The following is an 18,937-nucleotide window of genomic DNA, read 5'->3' on the forward strand; positions in this document are numbered from 1 at the left end:
CATACAGCTGCTTTCCACTTCCAGTTCATTCCCACAATGCGGCAAGAACCATCAGTAAAAAGAGTGTATCGTGTATCTCCTGCTGGCAGTTGGTTGTATGGTGGAGCTTCTTCAGCCCGTGTCACTTCTTGTTCCCCTTCATCAGCGACACCAAAGTTTTCACCTTCAGGCCAGTTTGTAATTATTTCCAGAATCCCAGGGCGATTCAGTTTTCCAATACAGGTGCGCTGTGATAACAGCAATCCATTTGCTCCATGTAGCACTGGTGGCATGGTGTGTAGAGGGAACCTTTGCTTTGAACATCCACCCCAGTACTGGTAGTCGGGGTGCCAGGAGGAGTTGTGCTTCAGTGCCTATTACCTCTGAGGCAGCCTGGACTCCTTCATAGGCAGCCAAGATTTCTTTCTCTGTTGGAGTATAGTTGGCTTCAGACCCTCTGTAGCTTCGACTCCAAAATCCTAGTGGTCGGCCTCAAGTCTCCCCAGGCACCTTCTGCCAAAGGCTCCAGGACAGGCCATGGTTCCCGGCTGCAGAGTAGAGCACGTTCTTCACCTCTGGTCCCATCCTGACTGGGCCAAGGGCTACTGCATGAGTGATCTCCTGCTTGATCTGTGCAAAGGTTTGTTGCTGCTCAGGGCCCCAGTGGAAAGTGTTCTTCTTACGGGTGACCAGGTAGAGAGGGCTCATGATCTGACTGTATTTGGGAATGTGCATCCTCCAAACACCTATGGCACCTAGGAAAGCTTGTGTTTCTTTCTTGCTGGATGGTTGAGACATTGCTGTGATCTTGTTGACGACATCAGTGGGAATCTGATGCCGTCCGTCTTGCCACTTCACTCCCAGAAACTGGATCTCTTGAGCAGGTCCCTTGACTTTGCTCTTCTTGATGGCAAACCCAGCTTTTAGGAGAATCTGGATGATTTTCTCCCCTTTCGCGAACACTTCTGCTGCTGTCTTCCCCCACACAATGATGTCATCAATATATTGCAGATGTTCTGGATCCTCACCCTTTTCCAGTGCAGCCTGGATCAGTCCATGGCAGATGGTGGGGCTGTGCTTCAACCCCTGGGGCAGTCGGTTCCAGGTGTACTGCATGCCTCTCCAGGTGAAGGCAAACTGAGGCCTGCATTCTGCTGCCAGAGGAATGGAGAAAAATGCATTGGCAATGTCTATAGTGGCATACCACCTCGCTGCCTTGGACTCAAGCTCGTACTGCAGTTCCAGCATGTCCGGCACAGCAGCGCTCAGTGGTGGAGTCACTTCATTCAATGCACGATAGTCCACTGTCAATCTCCATTCTCCTTCAGATTTACGCACAGGCCAAATGGGGCTGTTGAAGGGTGAGTGGGTCTTGCTGACCACCCCTTGGCTCTCCAGCTCACGAATCATTTTGTGGATGGGGATCACAGCATCTCGATTCGTTCGATACTGTCGGCGGTGCACTGTTGAGGTGGCAATTGGTACTCGTTGCTCTTCCACCTTCAGGAGACCTACTGCAGATGGGTTTTCTGACAGTCCAGGCAAGCTGTTCAACTGCTTGACACCCTCTGTCTCTATAGCAGCTATTCCAAATGCCCATCTGAGTCCTTTTGGGTCTTTGAAATACCCACTTTGGAGGAAGTCTATGCCTAAAATGCATGGGGCCTCTGGGCCAGTCACAATAGGGTGTTTCTTCCACTCATTTCCAGTCAGGCTCACATCAGCTTCCACCAAAGTAAAAGCCTGTGATCCCCCTGTCACACCAGCAATAGAAACAGACTCTGTCCCCTCATGTCTCGATGGGATTAATGTACATTGCGCACCAGTGTCAACCAAAGCTTTGTATTCTTGTGGTTCAGATGTGCCAGGCCAACGAATCCACACAGTCCAAAAAACACGGTTTTCCCCAGCCTCTACCTGGCTAGAGGCAGGGCCCCTCTAAGCCTGGTTATCCTTCTTTCCCTGGGCATATGCCTTGGAGGGTCCTTCAAGGGGATCAAAAATATTGTCATTATCATCATATGTGACAGTTTGGTTACTGGCCACTGGAGCTGCTTCCCTTTTGGAACTTCCTCTCTGAGTCTACAGTTCATGCACCCGTTGTGCCAGAGCAGCAGTAGGTTTTCTGTGCCATCTCCCCATGTTTTCTCCACAATCACGCAGGTAGAACCACAGCTCAGCTCGTGGGGTGTACCTTCTCTCGCCATCTGGGGAACATCTGCCTTGGATACCAGAACCTCTGATCTGTACTGCCGAGATTTGGAGAAAGCCCTCTTTAATCTCCTCCCTCAGTTTCTTGTGACCCTCCTCCATCTTGTCTTCTAATTTTTGCAGATGTGTTTCCACCGCTGCAATTCTGGCATGTGTTGGGCCATGTACAGCATCTGCATATGCTCGGAGCTTCTTTGTCATATCAAGCACAGTCTCCTCACCATCATCCCGCTTCATTATTGCTAAAGCAGAAGCATATTCTCGTGGCCCAAGTCGTACAAGTTTTCTCCACATCACAGATGTGCATGGTACCAAGTCTGGATTTACAGTGTTTACATCATCTGAGAAGACAATCTCTGCCACTGCCATTTCCCTCAAGCGTTGAATCCCTTGTTCTATGGTTTTCCACTGGGTTTGCTGCATATAGAGATCGTCTGCGCACAGGTATCTTTGTGCTACACTTCCTAGGACCGGTGCCCAGAGGCTGTGTGGATTAGCCCCCCTCATCATTCCTTGGTCAATGACAGGATCCTGTGACAGGGATCCCAAATGCCTCGCTTCAGTGCCATCCAGAATTGTAGCCTCGCCTGCAGCATCCCAGAGACGGACTAACCAACTAATTATGGATTCATCAGGTCGTCGGGTGTAATCCTTCCTTAGGTCACGAAGGTCCTTCAGGGACTAAGACTCAATATTGGCTTCTGATGCTGTGTTAGTTGCGTTAACTTTGGCTTTTGTATCAGTTGGTGTTGAGGGTCCTTCCCCTGGATCATCATCATCAGTCACTGGCCGATTTGTTTTGCTTGTGTGCTTTTTTCCTGCAGCAACTGCCAGTGGCTTAGGCTCACTATCTGGTTTAGCTGTTGGCTTTGAGCCTGGGGTGACTGTGGTAGCTGCTGCTTTATCTCCCTGCCCCCCTGCCTCTGTCTGCTGCCCTACAGTATCTAACAGAGTGCGATAAGCATAGGCCAGGGCCCAGCTTATTGCAATTAGCCTTTTCTCCTTAGAATCATCATGGCACTTCTCTTTTAGGTATTTCCCCACCTCAGCTGGGTTCTGAATTTGTTCCCGTGGAAAATCCCAGTCTACAGGATCAGAAAATTCCTTCAGGGTTTGGCCTATATTTTCCCATTCTCCACACCACTCAGGATTTTTCATGCCTGCATCTGCTTCTGGGTCAGGGGTCTCACCAACTCCTCTGGATATCTCAGCCCTCATTCTAGAGAACCTGCAGACCATATAGAGGAAGCTTACCAGATTAAATACCAGAAAGATGATCTCTTTAACATTCAGGGGAAACTGAACATTCTCAAAAAGTGACATAACAGATCCAAAGGAGAAGAAGGAAAGGAAAGGCTGGAAAGCCTTATTCCTGGCTCCTCTTCTAACAGACTGGGTGCTATTACTAATAAATTCCCAAAACATACTACTGGAATTGGTATGCAGGGTAGGACAAAGAAACCATAAACCATAAATATCGTAAACAGATGCCAGTATCTTTGTAAACACTTTATAAATCATTATCACCAAGGCCAGCACAACAGCTATTCTAATCCGTACCCCTCTACCGTAAAAATTACGTGTTATGGACAATAATCCTAGTGACCAGAAAGGTATTGAAACCTCAAAAAGGTCTAGAGCCCAGAGCCACATGAAGGCCTCCACCCCAAGAGACATTACGAATTCAAGCAGCATGGCTACTGACTGCTTTAACTCACTAAAGAGCGAGCACAACCAACACACAATCAATAGAGCTTTTTTCTACCTTTTCAAGCCCTACGTTGGGCGCCACTAGATGTATTTGTCCAGGTTTAGAGCAAATTTGGGAGAGAATCCTCCAGAGGAGCTCCGGTAGGAAAGCAGATCCAATCAGCCCCTCCCCCCAACTGGTCCAGGAGAAAATACCTCCTTGGAGAAAGGTGGAAAAAAACTGTTTATTAAACAATAAAACCTAAACAATATCAAACAATAAAATCCCTTGCCACTTCAAAAGAGATGACAAACTGAGAAAGTCCCTCCCCGGGTTGCGGCTCAGCTCACTCAGTCTCTGATCAGTCCCTCCGGCGCTGGAAATGTCGCAGGCCAGGCCCGGCCTGGTGGGCCACAGATGCAGCTGCCGGTGCTCCCCTGGGTGTTCAGTCCAGAGCAGGTTTCAAGAGGTCCAAGGAAAAGGGAAAAAAACAAAAGTCCAGGGAACTTCTTTGCCTCAGCTAGCTAAAACTAACTAAAAGCAAAAGAGAGCTCTGTCCCGCTGTCTGTCCATCCGCAGACAACAACAGTCCAGGAGCAGGAATGTGGAGGAGTGAGTACAGTGTCTGAAAAAAACTGCCGCTTCTTCTCTCCCCCCCCTTCATTCTCTGGAACACTCTTAAAGGTGCAAAACTTATTATTCAACATAACCAGAATGAGACGACTGGGGATAAAAGCATCATATAGTCAACCCAGGACACACCTCCAGATACTTTTCTGCCAGGCAGCTTTCCAGTCACTCTTCCTCAAGCCTGTAGTGTTGCATGGGGTTGTTGTGACCTAGGTGCAGGACCTCGTGGAGTGCTCCCATTCCAAAGAGGTGGGAATTTGGTTTTAGCTTCCCTGTGTTGCTAATAACTCCTCCCTTGACCCAAACCCTAAACTCCACCCCTGCGATGCCCTATAAAAACCCCGTGACCCTGTCTTTGCCCAGTCTTTTCGTCTTTGTCTCCCCCCTCATCTCCGGGGGTAATAAATGGATTCTCAAGCTTTATGAAATGAAGACCTGTCTCTTTTTTGTTCCCATGCCTGGCACCGGCAGCTGCACTCTCCCTGGACACAATGAACTCTGTTGCAACATGACACAACAAATGGTGGAGAATGCAGGCAACCAGTGAGGACAGCATGACCAGCACTCCGTAAGTCACCTGCTGACGGCTACACCTTGCATGATCCCCATCTTAAAAAGGAAGACTCAAGAGTACCATGGCAAGAGGCCAGGTTGAGAGTGACCTTAAAAACATGGGGGTAAAAGGCTTCCGGGGAAGGGAATTCCCAGTAAGGGGACCAGCTTACTGGGACCGGGTGATGGGACTGACATCTACCATCACGCAGTGAGATATTTATGAATGGTTTAAGTTTTTTAATTTTTCATGGAAGGGGGTTTTTAAGAGCTACAAGCAGCTAGTCTGCCTACAAAAAGGACCATTCTACCGACTCTTGTCAACTTTCCCAACACGTCTGCTGCAGCTTATGGACGGTAAAGCTCTGGGAGCTACTTATAAATGGCTATGGAAGATTACATGCAGTGCGTTGATGCCCTACATGAGTGGTTCCCCCTCCTGTGAACCCCCACGATTTTCAGTTTCTGTGAAGCTGCCCATATCTTTCCTTACCCTTTTGTTCCTAGAAGTGCAGCAAGGAGTGAAAACTGCCAGGATGGCATGGAGTTGCTACCGTCTCTCCGTCCCCCCCTGTCCCTCTCCGCCACCCTATCCCCCTTTTCCTCAAAGCAGAACAAGGGATGGAATCTGTCCACAGAAGTGACATGGGAGCGCTACCATCCTCTCGCCGTCCTATGTCCTCCTTCGCCCGCTGTCTTTCCATATCCCCTGTTCCCTACCCGGGAAGGTGATGGCTGCACTGTCCTGGGCCCTCCTTTTAAAAATGGTGCTTACCACACTGTTTAAGGTTCCCCTTTTCCCCACCTAAGTCCTTCTTTTCCTGTCCCAAACTTTCCCTTTCCTTCCCCCCTACCTACCTTCCCCACTTCTTGCCATGCCGCTGCAGCTGAGCCCGCCCCGGGCCCGTGTGGTGGGGCTGCTCAGCCCCGCAAAGAAGCCAGCCCCTGCTGTAGTGCTGGCCCCGCTCCAAGCTCTACGCCTAGGGCTCTCGCCACTTCCCTCGCTTCCCAGTCATCATCATCTAAAATAACAACACCCATAACACCAGTGCCAAAGCCGAGACCAAACACTAAAGACTGTGCCCCTCATGAAGAGGAGATCAAAAAACTTCACCCCTTCTGGTGAGAAGATCAAAAGCCAGAAGAGATTGAACTATTACCTCATTAAGTAAAAATGCATTAATTTAGTCAAGTATCATAATTTCTGTTACTTTATCCTTTGTGATTAAGTCTCAAATGCTTTTCTATTACTTGTTAATTTAGCTTAATAATGTTCATTTTAGTTTTGTAAACTATTAAGTCATATTCCCGAGAATCCCCTTGTTATGAGTTATTCAACATACATTGATCGATTTAAAAAAGGGGGAGTTGTGGAGTGCTCCCATTCCAAAGAGGTGGGAATTTGATTTGGCTGGGGTTAAACCACAACAATCTTTAATGCACAGTGTATTTAGACACAGATAAGATCCCTCCTGGGCCTTCACTTTTGCAGACTAAACAATCTTAAACAATTCAGGAAGTGTGGACTGGATGGGTGGACAGTGGGGTGAATTGACATCTGTCTGAAACTCAGATCCCGGAGGGTGGTGATCAGTGGCACAGGGTCTAGTTGGAGGCCTGTCACTAGGGGTCCCCCAAGGTTCAATACTGGGGCCAGTATTGTTTAACTTATTCATCAATGACTTGGATGACAGGGTAGATGCATCCTCAGCAAGTTTGCTGACAAACTGGGAGGAGTGGCCAATACTCCAGGGAGATGTGCAGCAATTCAGAAGTACCTCAACAGATTGGAGACATGGGCAGAGAAGAACTGTCTGAAATTCAACAAAGGCCAGTGCACAGTCTTGCACCTGGTAAGGAATAACCCCAGGCACCAGTACAAGCTGGGGGTGACCTGCTGGAAAACAGCTCTGCAGAGAAGGACCTGGGGGTCCTGGTGGACAACAAGCTGCCCATGAACCAGCAGTGCCCTTGTGGCCAAGAAGGCAAATGGTATCTTGGGGTGCATTGGGAAGAGCATTGCCAGCAGGTGGAGGGAGGTGATTCTGCCCCTCTACTCAGACCTGGTTAGGCCTCACCTGGAGTGCTGTGTCCAGTTCTGGGCTCCTCAGTACAAGAGAGACATGGACCTCCTGGACCGGGTCCAGCAAAGGGCTAAAAAGTTGATTAAGGGACTGGAGCATCTCTCTTATGAGAATAGGCTGAGGGAGTCGGGCTTGTTAAGCCTCAAGAAGAGATGTCTGAGAGGGCACCTCATCAGTGTCTATAAGTATCTGAAGGGAGGGTGCCAAGAAGATGAAGCCAGGGTCTCAGTGGTGCCAAGCAATAGGACAAAAGGCAATGGGCAGAAACTGATGCACAGGCAGTTCCACCTGAATATGAGGAAGAACTTCTTTACTGTGTGGGTGACCAAGCACAAGAATATTACCTGGAGAGCTTGTAGAGTCTCCCTCACTGGAGATATTCAATAACTGTCTGGACACAATCCTGTGCTATGTGCTGTGGACTGACCCTGCTTGAGCAGGGAGGTTGGAGCAGATGACCCACTGTGGTGCCTTCCAACCTTACCTATTCTGTGATTCTGTGATCCTGAGTCAACATCCCTGAAGGCATTTGGCAAGGCATAAAGACAAGGCACTTAGGGACATGGCTTAGTGCTAGACCACAGTATTAGGTTAATACTTGGACTGAATGATCTTAAAGGTCTTTTTCAACTTCACTGATCCTATGATTTTATGATTCTGTCCCAGCTCTTCCACCATCTGTTCCTGTAGGAGATGCTCCAGTCCTTTCATCGCTGCAGTGGCTCTTTGCTGAACTTGTTACAGTATTTCCATGACTTTCTTGTACTGAGGAGATCATAACTGCACACAGTACTACAGATGTGGCCTCTCCAGTGCTGAGTAGAGACGAAGGTTTACCTCCCTCAATCTCCTGTCAACCCTGTTCCTAATGCAGCTCAGGATACTATTGACCTCCTTTGATGCAAGGGCACATTACTGGCTCACATTCAGCTTATTTTCCGCAAGGACCCCCATGTCCTTCGCTGAAAAGCTGCTTTCCAGCCAGTCAGCCCCTGCCTTGTACTGGTGCATCATGTTATTCCTACCCAGGGGCAGGACTTGTCATTTCCCTTTGATAGACTGCATGAGGTTCCTGTCTGCCCATTTCTCCAGTCTGTTGAGATCCTTCTGAAGGCACAACAGCCATCTGGTCTATCAAACGCTCCTCCCAATTTTGTACCATCTGAAAACTTGCTGAGGGTGCTCTCTGTCACATTGTTCAGGTCATTAATGAAGTTGTTAAACAGTATTGGCCCAAGGATCAGCCCAGGGAAACACCACTAGATGCTGACCTCCAGCTAGACTTTAGGCTTCTCATCACAACTGTCTGAGCCCAGCAGTTCAGCCACTTTTCAGTCCACCTCACTGTCCACTTATCTAACCTGCACTTTGTCAGCTTGTCTATGATGATGTTATATGAGACAGCGTTGAAAGCCTTCTGCTGCTCTCCCCTCATCCACCAAAGCTAGTTGACTTGCAGAAGGCTTACAGGTTGGCCAAGCATAATTTGCCTTTTGCAAATCCATGGTGACTACTCCAAATCACCCTGTGTCCATTGTGTGCCAGGAAATGGCTTACAAGACTATTTTTTCCATCATCTTCACAGGAATAGAGGTGAGGCTGACCAGCCTGTATTTCCCCAGATCCTTCCTCTTGCCCTTTTTGAAGATTGAAGTGTCATTTGCTTTCTTCTGGTCCTCAGGTATAACGACGGGGTTCTTGGGGTCTGTCTAACCCTGTCAGCCATCAGTGTCCTGGATAGAGGAGTACCGCTAAGCACAACCTGTCCAGGTGCCTCAGGCAGGCTCCCAGCCACAGGCAATCTTAGCAAGCAGCTCAGCTCTTAAATGAGATCAGCTCTTTGGTGAATTCAGCTCTTTAGCAATTGCAGCTCTTTGCTTGCTAAATGCCTCAGCAGACGCAGGGATGAGAGAGGAGAAGGCTGTATGAGGTTCCACAGATGTGTCTTTATTGGCAGCCTCTGCGAAGGGTGACAGTGACAGCTCTTCTGCCGAACTGGGCAGAGGAAGGGGTTTAGATAGGGTATGTGGGTTTTGGGGAACAGTCCAATAGTAAGGGTTGAGGTAAATATGACCTATTGTCTTACAGAGAGATAACAAGGGTCTGAGGTGGAAGAGGGGTCTCTTGGTCCAGTCATTGTAACTAGGCATTTCTTATCTTAGGCAACTGACTGCCAGGGAGGCCTTGCAGGCCCTGTGGCTGCTACACTCAGGAACCTCCCCTATCCTTGGAGGTGTACACAACCTCTATCCCTGGAGCTGTACATGACTTTATGGGACAGGTCCCTGAGCAACCTGATCAAATTAGACTTAGTTTGAGCAGAGGGTTGGACTAGATAACCGCTGGAAGTCCCTTATGGCATAAATTTTTCTATGGTAAATTATCAGCCATACTAAAATACAGCTTACTGGTGGATGAAATAGGACTATGAGCTATGTCACATCAGCCAGCTCCTCCTTCCATAGCCTTTTAAGGTGCTATCTACAAATAAAATTGTAAGGAGTTACACCAGGGAAAATATAGGCATCATCTCCTGTATGGAGACAATTTTTCTGGGCTGTTTATCCAGTCAGTACTTTTATTTTTGTTTTGTTTTGCTTTTTAAAGTTCTTTTTCCCATGCATTTTGACATTTTGTTAGATTTCTATGTCTGCCACCAGACTTCCTTCTTTCCACCCACTGGTTCTTGGCTTCCATCAGCTCTTTATCTAAGACCAGAACCCTTTCCTGCTCACTCGATCACAGTTTCACTATTCTGAATCAGACAACTCATGTTTTCCTTTCTTCCTCACCGACTGGGCCTAGTTGCTGTTTTCATGAGCAAGTGATCTCTTGGGAGGTCTTAAGGGTTGCATTAGAATCAAGCTAGCACATGACCAAAAAAAGAGAATGAAAGAATATCCATGTTACTTGTCATAGAACATTTTCCATTCTCACCATAGGTTTAGTACTTGCTCCTTTCTCTGTTTTAATAGGATAACTTCCTTCAACCATATATCCTAGGCCCTGTATATGGAATGGAATAGACTCTTTGTTAATAGACTGGGTACTAGAAACCAGAGTTCAGATAATTAATAGCAAAAGCAGCAGGTGCAAGGAAATACCCCATTTAGGGTCATCTGGAGGACATCCATTGGTCTTTGGAGCAATTAACATATAAACAGGATAAAACAAACAATCCTCTGCTTGATATATTTGAGCTATAAAGTCAGGTAAAATGCCATGAACTGCAATAAACTACACATTCCCAATATCACTGCCCATAATTTAAAGAGGAGAAGCACTAGAGCTTTTAAAAGAAAAACAAATGTGGATGAAGAAATATGTTTTCTTTTGTCTCAACAGTTCAGTGTCTTTAGCTGACATTTTTCAAATAGAAGTTAGCCTGATCAGACATTCTACAGAGATATTTTCAGTCTTCGATTACAGTTTAACAATGTGAGGAGCAACTTTCCATTTTTACAGTATCTTAAACAGGGACACATTGGTAATTCTTAATAATAAGCATGTCTTAACAGACCCATTTATGACAGAAGATTGCTTAGATATTATAAGAGTAAAGAAAATAAGGGAACAAGAGTGTTGAAAAAGTTTATCAGAAGAATAAATTTGGCAAAATATGTCTGTGAAGAGGATGCTGCAAGTGTTAACATCAGCATCAGAACCCAATAGTGTTGTTGACTTTTTTGTGTCAATGCCAGATTATCATCAATGGACATTTGCTGGCACCAAAAAAGTCTTCTACAGGCCTTTTGCTTCTTCCATAACCTTATATCAGAAGTTTCAGGGGATATATTTAGACTTAACTGGAAAAAGAAGGAGGGAAGGTTCTTCCTGAGCAACTTTGAAGTTAGTCCTACTCTGACTGTGTGTGTGGGTTTTACCATATAACCTCTAGAGGTCTCCTTTGACCTAAATTATTCTATTTTAAGTTTGAACATGGGAGAAAGGAATTTGATGGTAGAAAACCATGTTCATTGAAGCAAGAAAAGCACAGTAAATAGAGGAGTCTGAGAGAGAACCAAAAGGACATATTCTCCTTCTTCTACCTTCCTTCATTTGGAAAAAATAATATGTATATCATTGCACTTAAAACAATAAAGAAATTATATAATTGTTTTCTGTAAGTAATGACTACAGCTGCCTCAGCAATTTAGGAACTTCCCAGTAAAATTTCAACTAGAAGAATAGAGGCCCACATGGAGACTACTTTATTACACAGATGATCATATTATGACAAATTTAGATCATACTTCCTATCAGCATAACTTGTCCATAAACTCAAGTTTTTCCCCAAACAACAAAATGCTGCATATACAGCTTCACACTGTCCAACTGTAACAATTACCTGAATTCATTTTAGATTAATTCAAGTGATATGAATCTTACTTGTTTTCACTCAAATAATGATTTAATATGACAAAAAATAAAGTTTTTGTTCAAACATTTTTCTTTGCTAATTCAAACATAGCAGCCCATATGATGTCATGAAAAGTGCATTATTTTAGTAAACATTTTAATTTAGATGAATAACCAACTTACATTGTTCCATTTGTGTAGACTGTGTCACTTCCCTCCACATACTGAACCTGGGCTGGGTAGACATGTTGTACCTGTTGCACAGTCTGTACTTGCTGTACCTACAAACAAAAACACCAGAAATATAGGATAGTTTACCTTATAAAAAGAATGACTAGTGCTTCAGAGCATCTAATCATCTAATGGTTTCTAAACAATACTCTTAATTTTGGGACATCCCTGTTCTCACAATTACTAAATGACACAGAATGCAATACTGTGCTGCAAGTCTGTAATATGCTACGTGGAGTGCTGTGTTGATTTGGCATAGCCTTTTTTGCCTTTTTTTAGCCTTTTTTTTTTTTTTTTTGTAGCCGGGGGGGGGAGGGGGGGGCACAGGAGTAGCTTCTGTGAGAAGCTGCTAGAAGCTCCCACCATGTCCAACAGAGCCAATTTCTGATGGCTCTGAAGATAGACATGCTGCTTGCCCAATTAGAGAGGTTGGTAACGCCTCTGTGATGACATATTTAAGAAGAAAATCAAAACAGCGCACAAGCAGGTTTTTTCCCCAGGGGTGGGGAGGCGCTGTGGCCGCTGCTGCGGCTTCCACCATCTCAGTGCAGACTGCGGCAATCTTTGCCTGCCTGGCTGCCCCTAGCCAACCACGCTGCAGGTAGAAGGGCAGAGGCGATGGTGGCGGCTTCTCCTTCCCAGCGCCCTGCATGAAGAGAGGCGTTAAATAGTGCAAGCACCGTGACAGCCGCCACTGCACGCATGGTGGCGGTGGGGCTGCATGGCCAACTGAAAATGTGATAGGCAACTCTCTGATGCAGAACCTGGATAAAATCAGCTTCTTGGCACTGCAGGATCCTGCAAGAATCTTTGAATTAGTGGAACTTGTTTGCAATGGTACCTACAAGCAGCAGTTTTTCTTCTAGTAGGAAGTTTTTCTTCCTAGGAGGAAGTAAGGACATGTGACAGAAAACAACATGATGGCACCAAGGTCAGTGGAAAAGAAAGAGGGGGAAGAAATGCTCCAAGTGTCAGAGCCAAGATTCCTCTGCAAGCCGTAGTGAGGACTATGGTGAAACAAACTGTCCCCCTGTAATGCATGAAGTCTATGGGGGATGCAGACATTCACTTGTAGCCCATGAGAAAAGTGTTCACACTGGAGTGGGTGGATGCCAGAGAAAGCTGTAATCTAGTGGGAGACCCAAATAGAGAGAGAGGGCCCTTGCTCACAAAATAGAGCAGCCTAGCCTTAGAAGACTGCAGCCTGTGGACAAGTGACCCATGCCACAACAGTTTTGGAAAAACTGCCCATGGGAGGGACTCCACAGCATAGCAGAGAAAAGGCTCCTCTCCCTGAGTGAACAGAAAAAGATCTCGAATGATAAACTGACCAAGACCTCCATGCCCTGTCCCTCATGCATGTGATGCATCATCATATGTCTCCGAGGTAAACTGCTCTGGCAGACATGCTCTGGAGTGGAGGATCGTGCTGAGAGCTTTCCAAAAACCAGCAAAACTGTGAACCTAGCTCAGAGACACAGAGGGCACACCAGCCTCAGCCAGAGCAGGAAGTGTTAAAAGCTAGATAAGCAGCAGCTCTAACTCAGTGTGGGCAGTGCCAGGAGTGAAGGTGACCAACCCCCACAGGTACAAAAGACGTACCCAAGAAGCAGCCAGGAGTGGGGCAAATAAGGTAGGCAAACAGGGTGTGACTGTCATGGTTTAGGAACGGTATTCCCCAATGTAGGGCTCCCATTGTTTTATGGCAAAACCAGCTTTCAGGAGGATTTGGATTATCTTCTCCCCTTTCTCAAAAACCTCCTCTGCTGTGTTGCCCTATAGGATGATGTCATCGATGTACTGTAAGTGTTCTGGAGCCTCACCCTTTTGCAGTGTAGTCTGGATCAGTCCATGGCAAATAGCGGGGCTATATTTCCACCCCTAGGGCAGTTGGCTCCAGGTGTACTGGACACCCCTCCAGGTGAAAGAAAACTGTGGCCTGCACTCTGCTGATAAAGGAATGGAGAAAAATGCATTAGCAATATTGATGGTGGCACCACTTTGCTGCCTTGGACTCCAGTTCATACTGAAGCTCCAGCATGTCCAGTATGGCAGCATTCAGTGGTGGTGTGACTTTGTTCAGGTCATGATAGTCCACTATCAGTCTCCACTCTCCATTGGACTTAGGCACTGGCCATATGGCGATATTGAAGGGTGAGTAAGTCTTGCTGACCACTCCCTGCCTCTCCATAAATCATCTGTGGATGGGAGTCCCGGAGTCCCAATTGGTGCAGTGTTGTTGACAGTGCACTGTAGTGGTAGTAATTGGCACTCATTGTTCTTTGCCCCGTAGGAGTGCCATAGTAGAAGGGTCCTCTGAGAGACTGGACAAGGTACTCAGCTGTCTAATTCCCTCTGTCTCCACAGTAGCTATCCCAAAATCCCAACAATGCCCTTTTGGGTCTTTGAAATACCCTGTCCTTGGGTAATCTATGCCAAGGATGCACAGGGCCTCTGGCCCAGTCACAATAGGATGTTTCCACCATTCTTTTCTAGTCAGGTGTCCTGGGGTGACTTTATGATGCTTGCATACCAAATCATCTGTTCTGTTTATGCTGGATAATAAGTTCTGCACCTTTAAGACTGGTTCTGAGAGCCAAGGGGGGAGAGAGAAGAAGCACGGTGTTTGTTATCAGAAACTGCACTTGCTCCCCCGCATCCTTCTCCTGGACTGTGTTGTCTGCAGCATGGACAGATGGCGGGAAAGAGCTTTCCTTTGCTTTTAGTTAGCTTTTAGCTAGCTGAGGCAGACAAGTTCCCTGGACTGTGGTTTTTCTTTTTCTTGGAACTGATTAAACCTGCTCTGGATTGAAAACCCAGAAGAACACCGGGAGCTCGCACCTGTGGCCCACTGGGCCAGGCCTGGGCCATGGCATTTCCAGCACCAGAGGGACTGATAACAGACTGGGTGAGCTGAGCTGCAATCCACAAAAAGGACTTTCTGAGTTTGTCATCTCTTCAGATTGGGAAGAGGTTTTATTGTTTAATATTGTTCATTTTTTGTGCTGGTGAATGCTTTGCCTATTAAATAAACAGTTTTTTTCCACTTTCCTCCAAGGAAATCTGTCACAGATGCATTTTATGGAAAATCCTTTCCTTAGGATTTTTTCTCCTGAGAAGCTGAGAGGCCTCAGGAACAAAATGCAAACAATAATTATCTGCTGCTGTGGAATGCAACAGGTGGATCTTTGATTGGTCTCATGTGGTTGTTTATAATTAATGGCCAATCACTGTCCAGCTGTCTCAGACTGTGTGGTCAGTCACAAGATTTTATTGTCATTCCATTCCTATTCCTTTCAAGCCTTCTAATGAAATCCTTTATTTGATTCTTTTAGTATAGTTTTAATATAATATATATCATAAAATAATAAACCAGCCTTCTGAAACATGGAGTCAACATTCTCATCTCTTCCTTCTTCCTGGGCCCCCTGTGAACACCACCACAATTGGTGACCTCGAGTGATGAAAAATTCCCACCACATTTGGTGACCCTGAGTGAGGAAAAAGTCCACATTTGGTGAGACCCCAGAGGAGCATTGCTACACTGAGTGAACCCCGAGTGTGTGGCATTGATGGTCACTACACAAGTGACCATGGAAGTGGCTTCTAGCCTGGAGCTGAAGAACCGAAGACCCTGAAGTTGGACAGAGTTCACAGCCAGGGCTGGCCACAAAGAGAACCTTTTGAAAAGTCTCCCAGACAGAATGTCTGGAACCCTTCACAGCACAGAGCAGCCTGCTGAAGCCCAGAGGACACTGTCGCAAGGTACTGTTAACTCTTCCCTTCCTGAAAATGCTGCCCTTCGCAGAATGTGGGTGGACATTTGGCAGAGACTGCCTATGGAGACGGAGGTTCCGTTCTCTCCCTCAGAGAAAAAAATTATTGCCCTCTGGCAAAAATGGGGTCATGAAGACAGAGTTCCTATGGTGATGAGACATTTCTATGAGTTTTTCAGATGGACAAAGTTCCATGGATTTTTTACAGATGTGGTGTATTCCCTTGATTCATACATATGGGAATGCATGGAATTCATTTTTGGGGAGGCTCTTTACCAGGATTTTGGATTTCCTCGAATTTATCCAGCATTCAAAACTATCTTCAAAGTTTTGAAAGGAAGGGAGCGCTTGGAGCTGATTGCCGACTGCAGAGGTCGTGCTCCCTTCCCGCCGGACCCAGCAGGAGGGACACCTGTCCAGGGACACAAACTGCTGGTTCCCAGCCCCCTCGCATCGCAGCGAGGGGGCAAGGCTTTGCCCGCAACCGAGGAAGGGTTTTTTTCTGCGCCTTTGGAGCATGCTCGAACGGAGCCGCTTTTCCCCCCCTCGTTGCCCTCAGGGGGGATGTGAATTGGCTCCACCGCCCCGGCCATCCCCGTGGGTCCTGCCCCAGCCAGCCCCGCAGGCCCCGCCCCAACCAGCACCGCAGGTGGCGCCAGTCCCCGCGGCCCCGCCCACGGCCCCGCCCTCAGCCCCGCCCGCATCCCCGCCCGCGGCCCCGGCGCCCCTGGCGGCCCTGCTGCTTCCAGCAGAGTTTGTCGGTGTTCCGGTCGCGGAAGCACCGCCTCCCGCGGCTTCGCCCGTGTACCTAGGCAACGCGATCGATGGCAGCGACGATCAACAAGAGCCTGTCTCCGTGTTGCTAGGCAACACACTCGACAGCAGCGGCGATCAACGGCAGCCCATCCCGGAGCCAGGGGCAGAAGCTGCTGCCGCTCCTGTGCCTTCTCCTTCTGCATAGCAGCCATCAGTTGTATTCACAACAGTGCCGGCAGCGCTGGCAGGGGCCGACCTCGTGCCGCCCCCGCCAACCCCTCCCGCAGGGACAGGGCTCGCGCCTGCGCTACTGCTCCCAGAGCCAAGTGAGACAACGGCGGTGCTTCCCCAAGAACCTCTCACGCCCCTGCTGCCCCCACCGGCCCCCCCGGCAGTTCTGCCGCCCTCAGGGACCCCGTCCTCCGCCGCAGCGTCTGTGTCAGACCCTGCGATCAGGCTGTCCTGCGGCGGAAGCGGCCCAGCTCGACTGCTTGCGGCTGGTGCCGCAAGAGTGAACACTTTCAAACTTAGCGTTTTTGTGGGACACAGAGTTTTTCGCAGGCCAATTCGCGTTTGGTCGGTGGTTCCCAGAAGTTCTGCCTCTGGGCCCAAGCCCAGAGGGTGTTGGGGTGGTGCCAAGGGGCAGAAAGCGGGAACACTTCTTGCATTTGCATTGTAGAGTCAAGAGAAACAGTGGAAAGCGAGCATTGCTCGCTTGCTGTGGGGACAAAGCACCCCCAGATCTGGGGTGATGATCCCTGGGAAAGCTTCTCTTCCCCAGCTGCCGGTATGCGCTGGTGGTTCGGGGAGGAGGAGACATTCCGTCCCTCATGCTGCCCAGGCATTGGCAGCGTGGTGCCAGGTTGTGAGAACACAAAGCCCGCTCCGCGGGCCAGGTCTGGGCCATTTGGCTCAGTTGCCTGGGTCAAGGCCACCGCCCTGCTGGCTGTTGGGTTTGGGGGCTTTGCTTCCCCCGTCAGGACCTGGGCCACCGTTCTGTGGGCCAGGTCTGGGATTCCTGATCCATCCACGAGGGCCAGGGCCCCCGCGGGGTCCTAGAGGCTCCTCTCTGCTGCTGCTCTTTCAGGAAAAAAAAAAAAAATCAATAAAAAGAGTTGAAAGAGCTAGCAGCTCAAAAGCATTGAAAAGCTGAAAATTAGCCTCAGCCCAATGGTTCAAAAAAGGGCTGTGCCCAAGACATTCCAGAAATTTTCTTAAAATTGTTTGATAACTGTCAATGGATTTTTGATAAATATTGATGGATTTTCTTTAGCAGTTCTTGGTTTCAGGATTCTGCAAGCCTGTTTCAGGACCAAAAGGGACTTCCAGAGATTTCAAAGAGGAACATCTCCACTCCATGGACTTTCTCCTGACACTCAGCTGTTTGGACTTGAAGCAATAAACTTTCTTTGCATGTTTTTGCATTTTCTTATACTGTAAGATTACTTAAGTGATATGATAGAATTTGATGTTCTACAGCTGAAGAATTTCCCTGATCATTCCACATCAGCACTTGACTGAGGGTTTTGATTGGCAACAGATAACCTTTTAAGTGTCTGTTCTCTCTTCTGCATGGGCCCAGCAGAGGAGATTACAAACACTTTTCTTTTAATTTAATTTTTAAAAGAAGGGTGACATGTCACAGACACATTTTATGAAAAATCCTTTCCGTAGAATTTTTTCTCTTGAGGAGCTGAGAGGCCTCAGGAACAAAATGTAAACAATAATTATCTGCTGCTGTGGAATGCAACAGGTGCATCTTTGATTGGTCTCATGTGGTTGTTTATAATTAATGTCCAATCACAGTCCAGCTGTCTCAAACTGTGTGGTCAGTCACATGGTTTTATTATCATTCCATTCCACTTCTTTTGCTTTGTTTGCTAGCCTTCTGATGAAATCCTTTCTTCGATTCTTTTAGTATAGTTTTAATAAAATATATATATCATAAAAAATTAAACCGGCCTTCTGAAACATGGAGTCAGATTCTCATCTCTTCCTTCTTCCTGGGACCCCTGTGAACACCACCACAGAAATCTTTTTCCTGTACCAGTTGGGGGAGGGGCTGCTTAAATCTGCTTTCTAGAGGAACCCCTTTGGAGGCTTTCTCCCAAATGTGCCCAAAACCAGGACATCAGGCTGTCCTGGTTTAGGGCAAATTTGGGAGAAAACCTCCAAAAGGGGCCCCTTCAGAAAGCAAACCCACACGCCCCCTCCCCCCAACCGGTTCAGGAAGGATTCCTCGGAGAGAAGTGGAAAGAACCTGTTTATTTAACAGGCACAGCACCCCCCAGCACACAAAATGAACAATACCGGATGATACCACTCTTTCACTGCACTGAAAAAGATGACAAATTCAGAAAGTCTCTCTTGGGCGTGGTCTCTCTGTTATCAGTCCCTCTGGCACTGGGGCAGCTGCTCCAGCCACAAGGTGCAAACTCTCGGTGTTCCCAGGTCCCAGTCTGGAGCAGGTTTGAATAGGTCCAAAAAAAGGGAAAGGAGAAACAGTCCAGGAAAAAATTTGGACTGCTTAGCTACTAACTAATGAGCAGAAGCAAAAAGCAAGAGCAAAGCCTGAGCAAAGCAGAAGCAAGAGCAAGAACAAAGCGAAAAGCCAAGCAAAAAGCAAAAGCAGCACTATGTACTGTCCCATCTCTGTGTCCCGTCAGCCG

General features: G+C 47.4%; 1 protein-coding gene across 1 annotated transcript in view; it reads right to left on the reverse strand.

Annotated features, from left to right (window-relative positions):
* The window catches only part of LOC129133623 (transcription factor RFX3-like), a 151,083-nt gene that overhangs the window by 116,493 nt on the left and 15,653 nt on the right, over positions 1-18,937 (reverse strand). The window contains exon 2 of the mRNA XM_054653262.1: positions 11,689-11,786. Coding sequence (XP_054509237.1) covers positions 11,689-11,786 — 98 coding nt within the window. The remainder of the gene's footprint in view (positions 1-11,688; positions 11,787-18,937) is intronic.

This window comes from Agelaius phoeniceus, chromosome W (genome assembly GCF_051311805.1).
Source record: "Agelaius phoeniceus isolate bAgePho1 chromosome W, bAgePho1.hap1, whole genome shotgun sequence".
Taxonomy (NCBI): Eukaryota; Metazoa; Chordata; class Aves; order Passeriformes; family Icteridae; genus Agelaius; species Agelaius phoeniceus.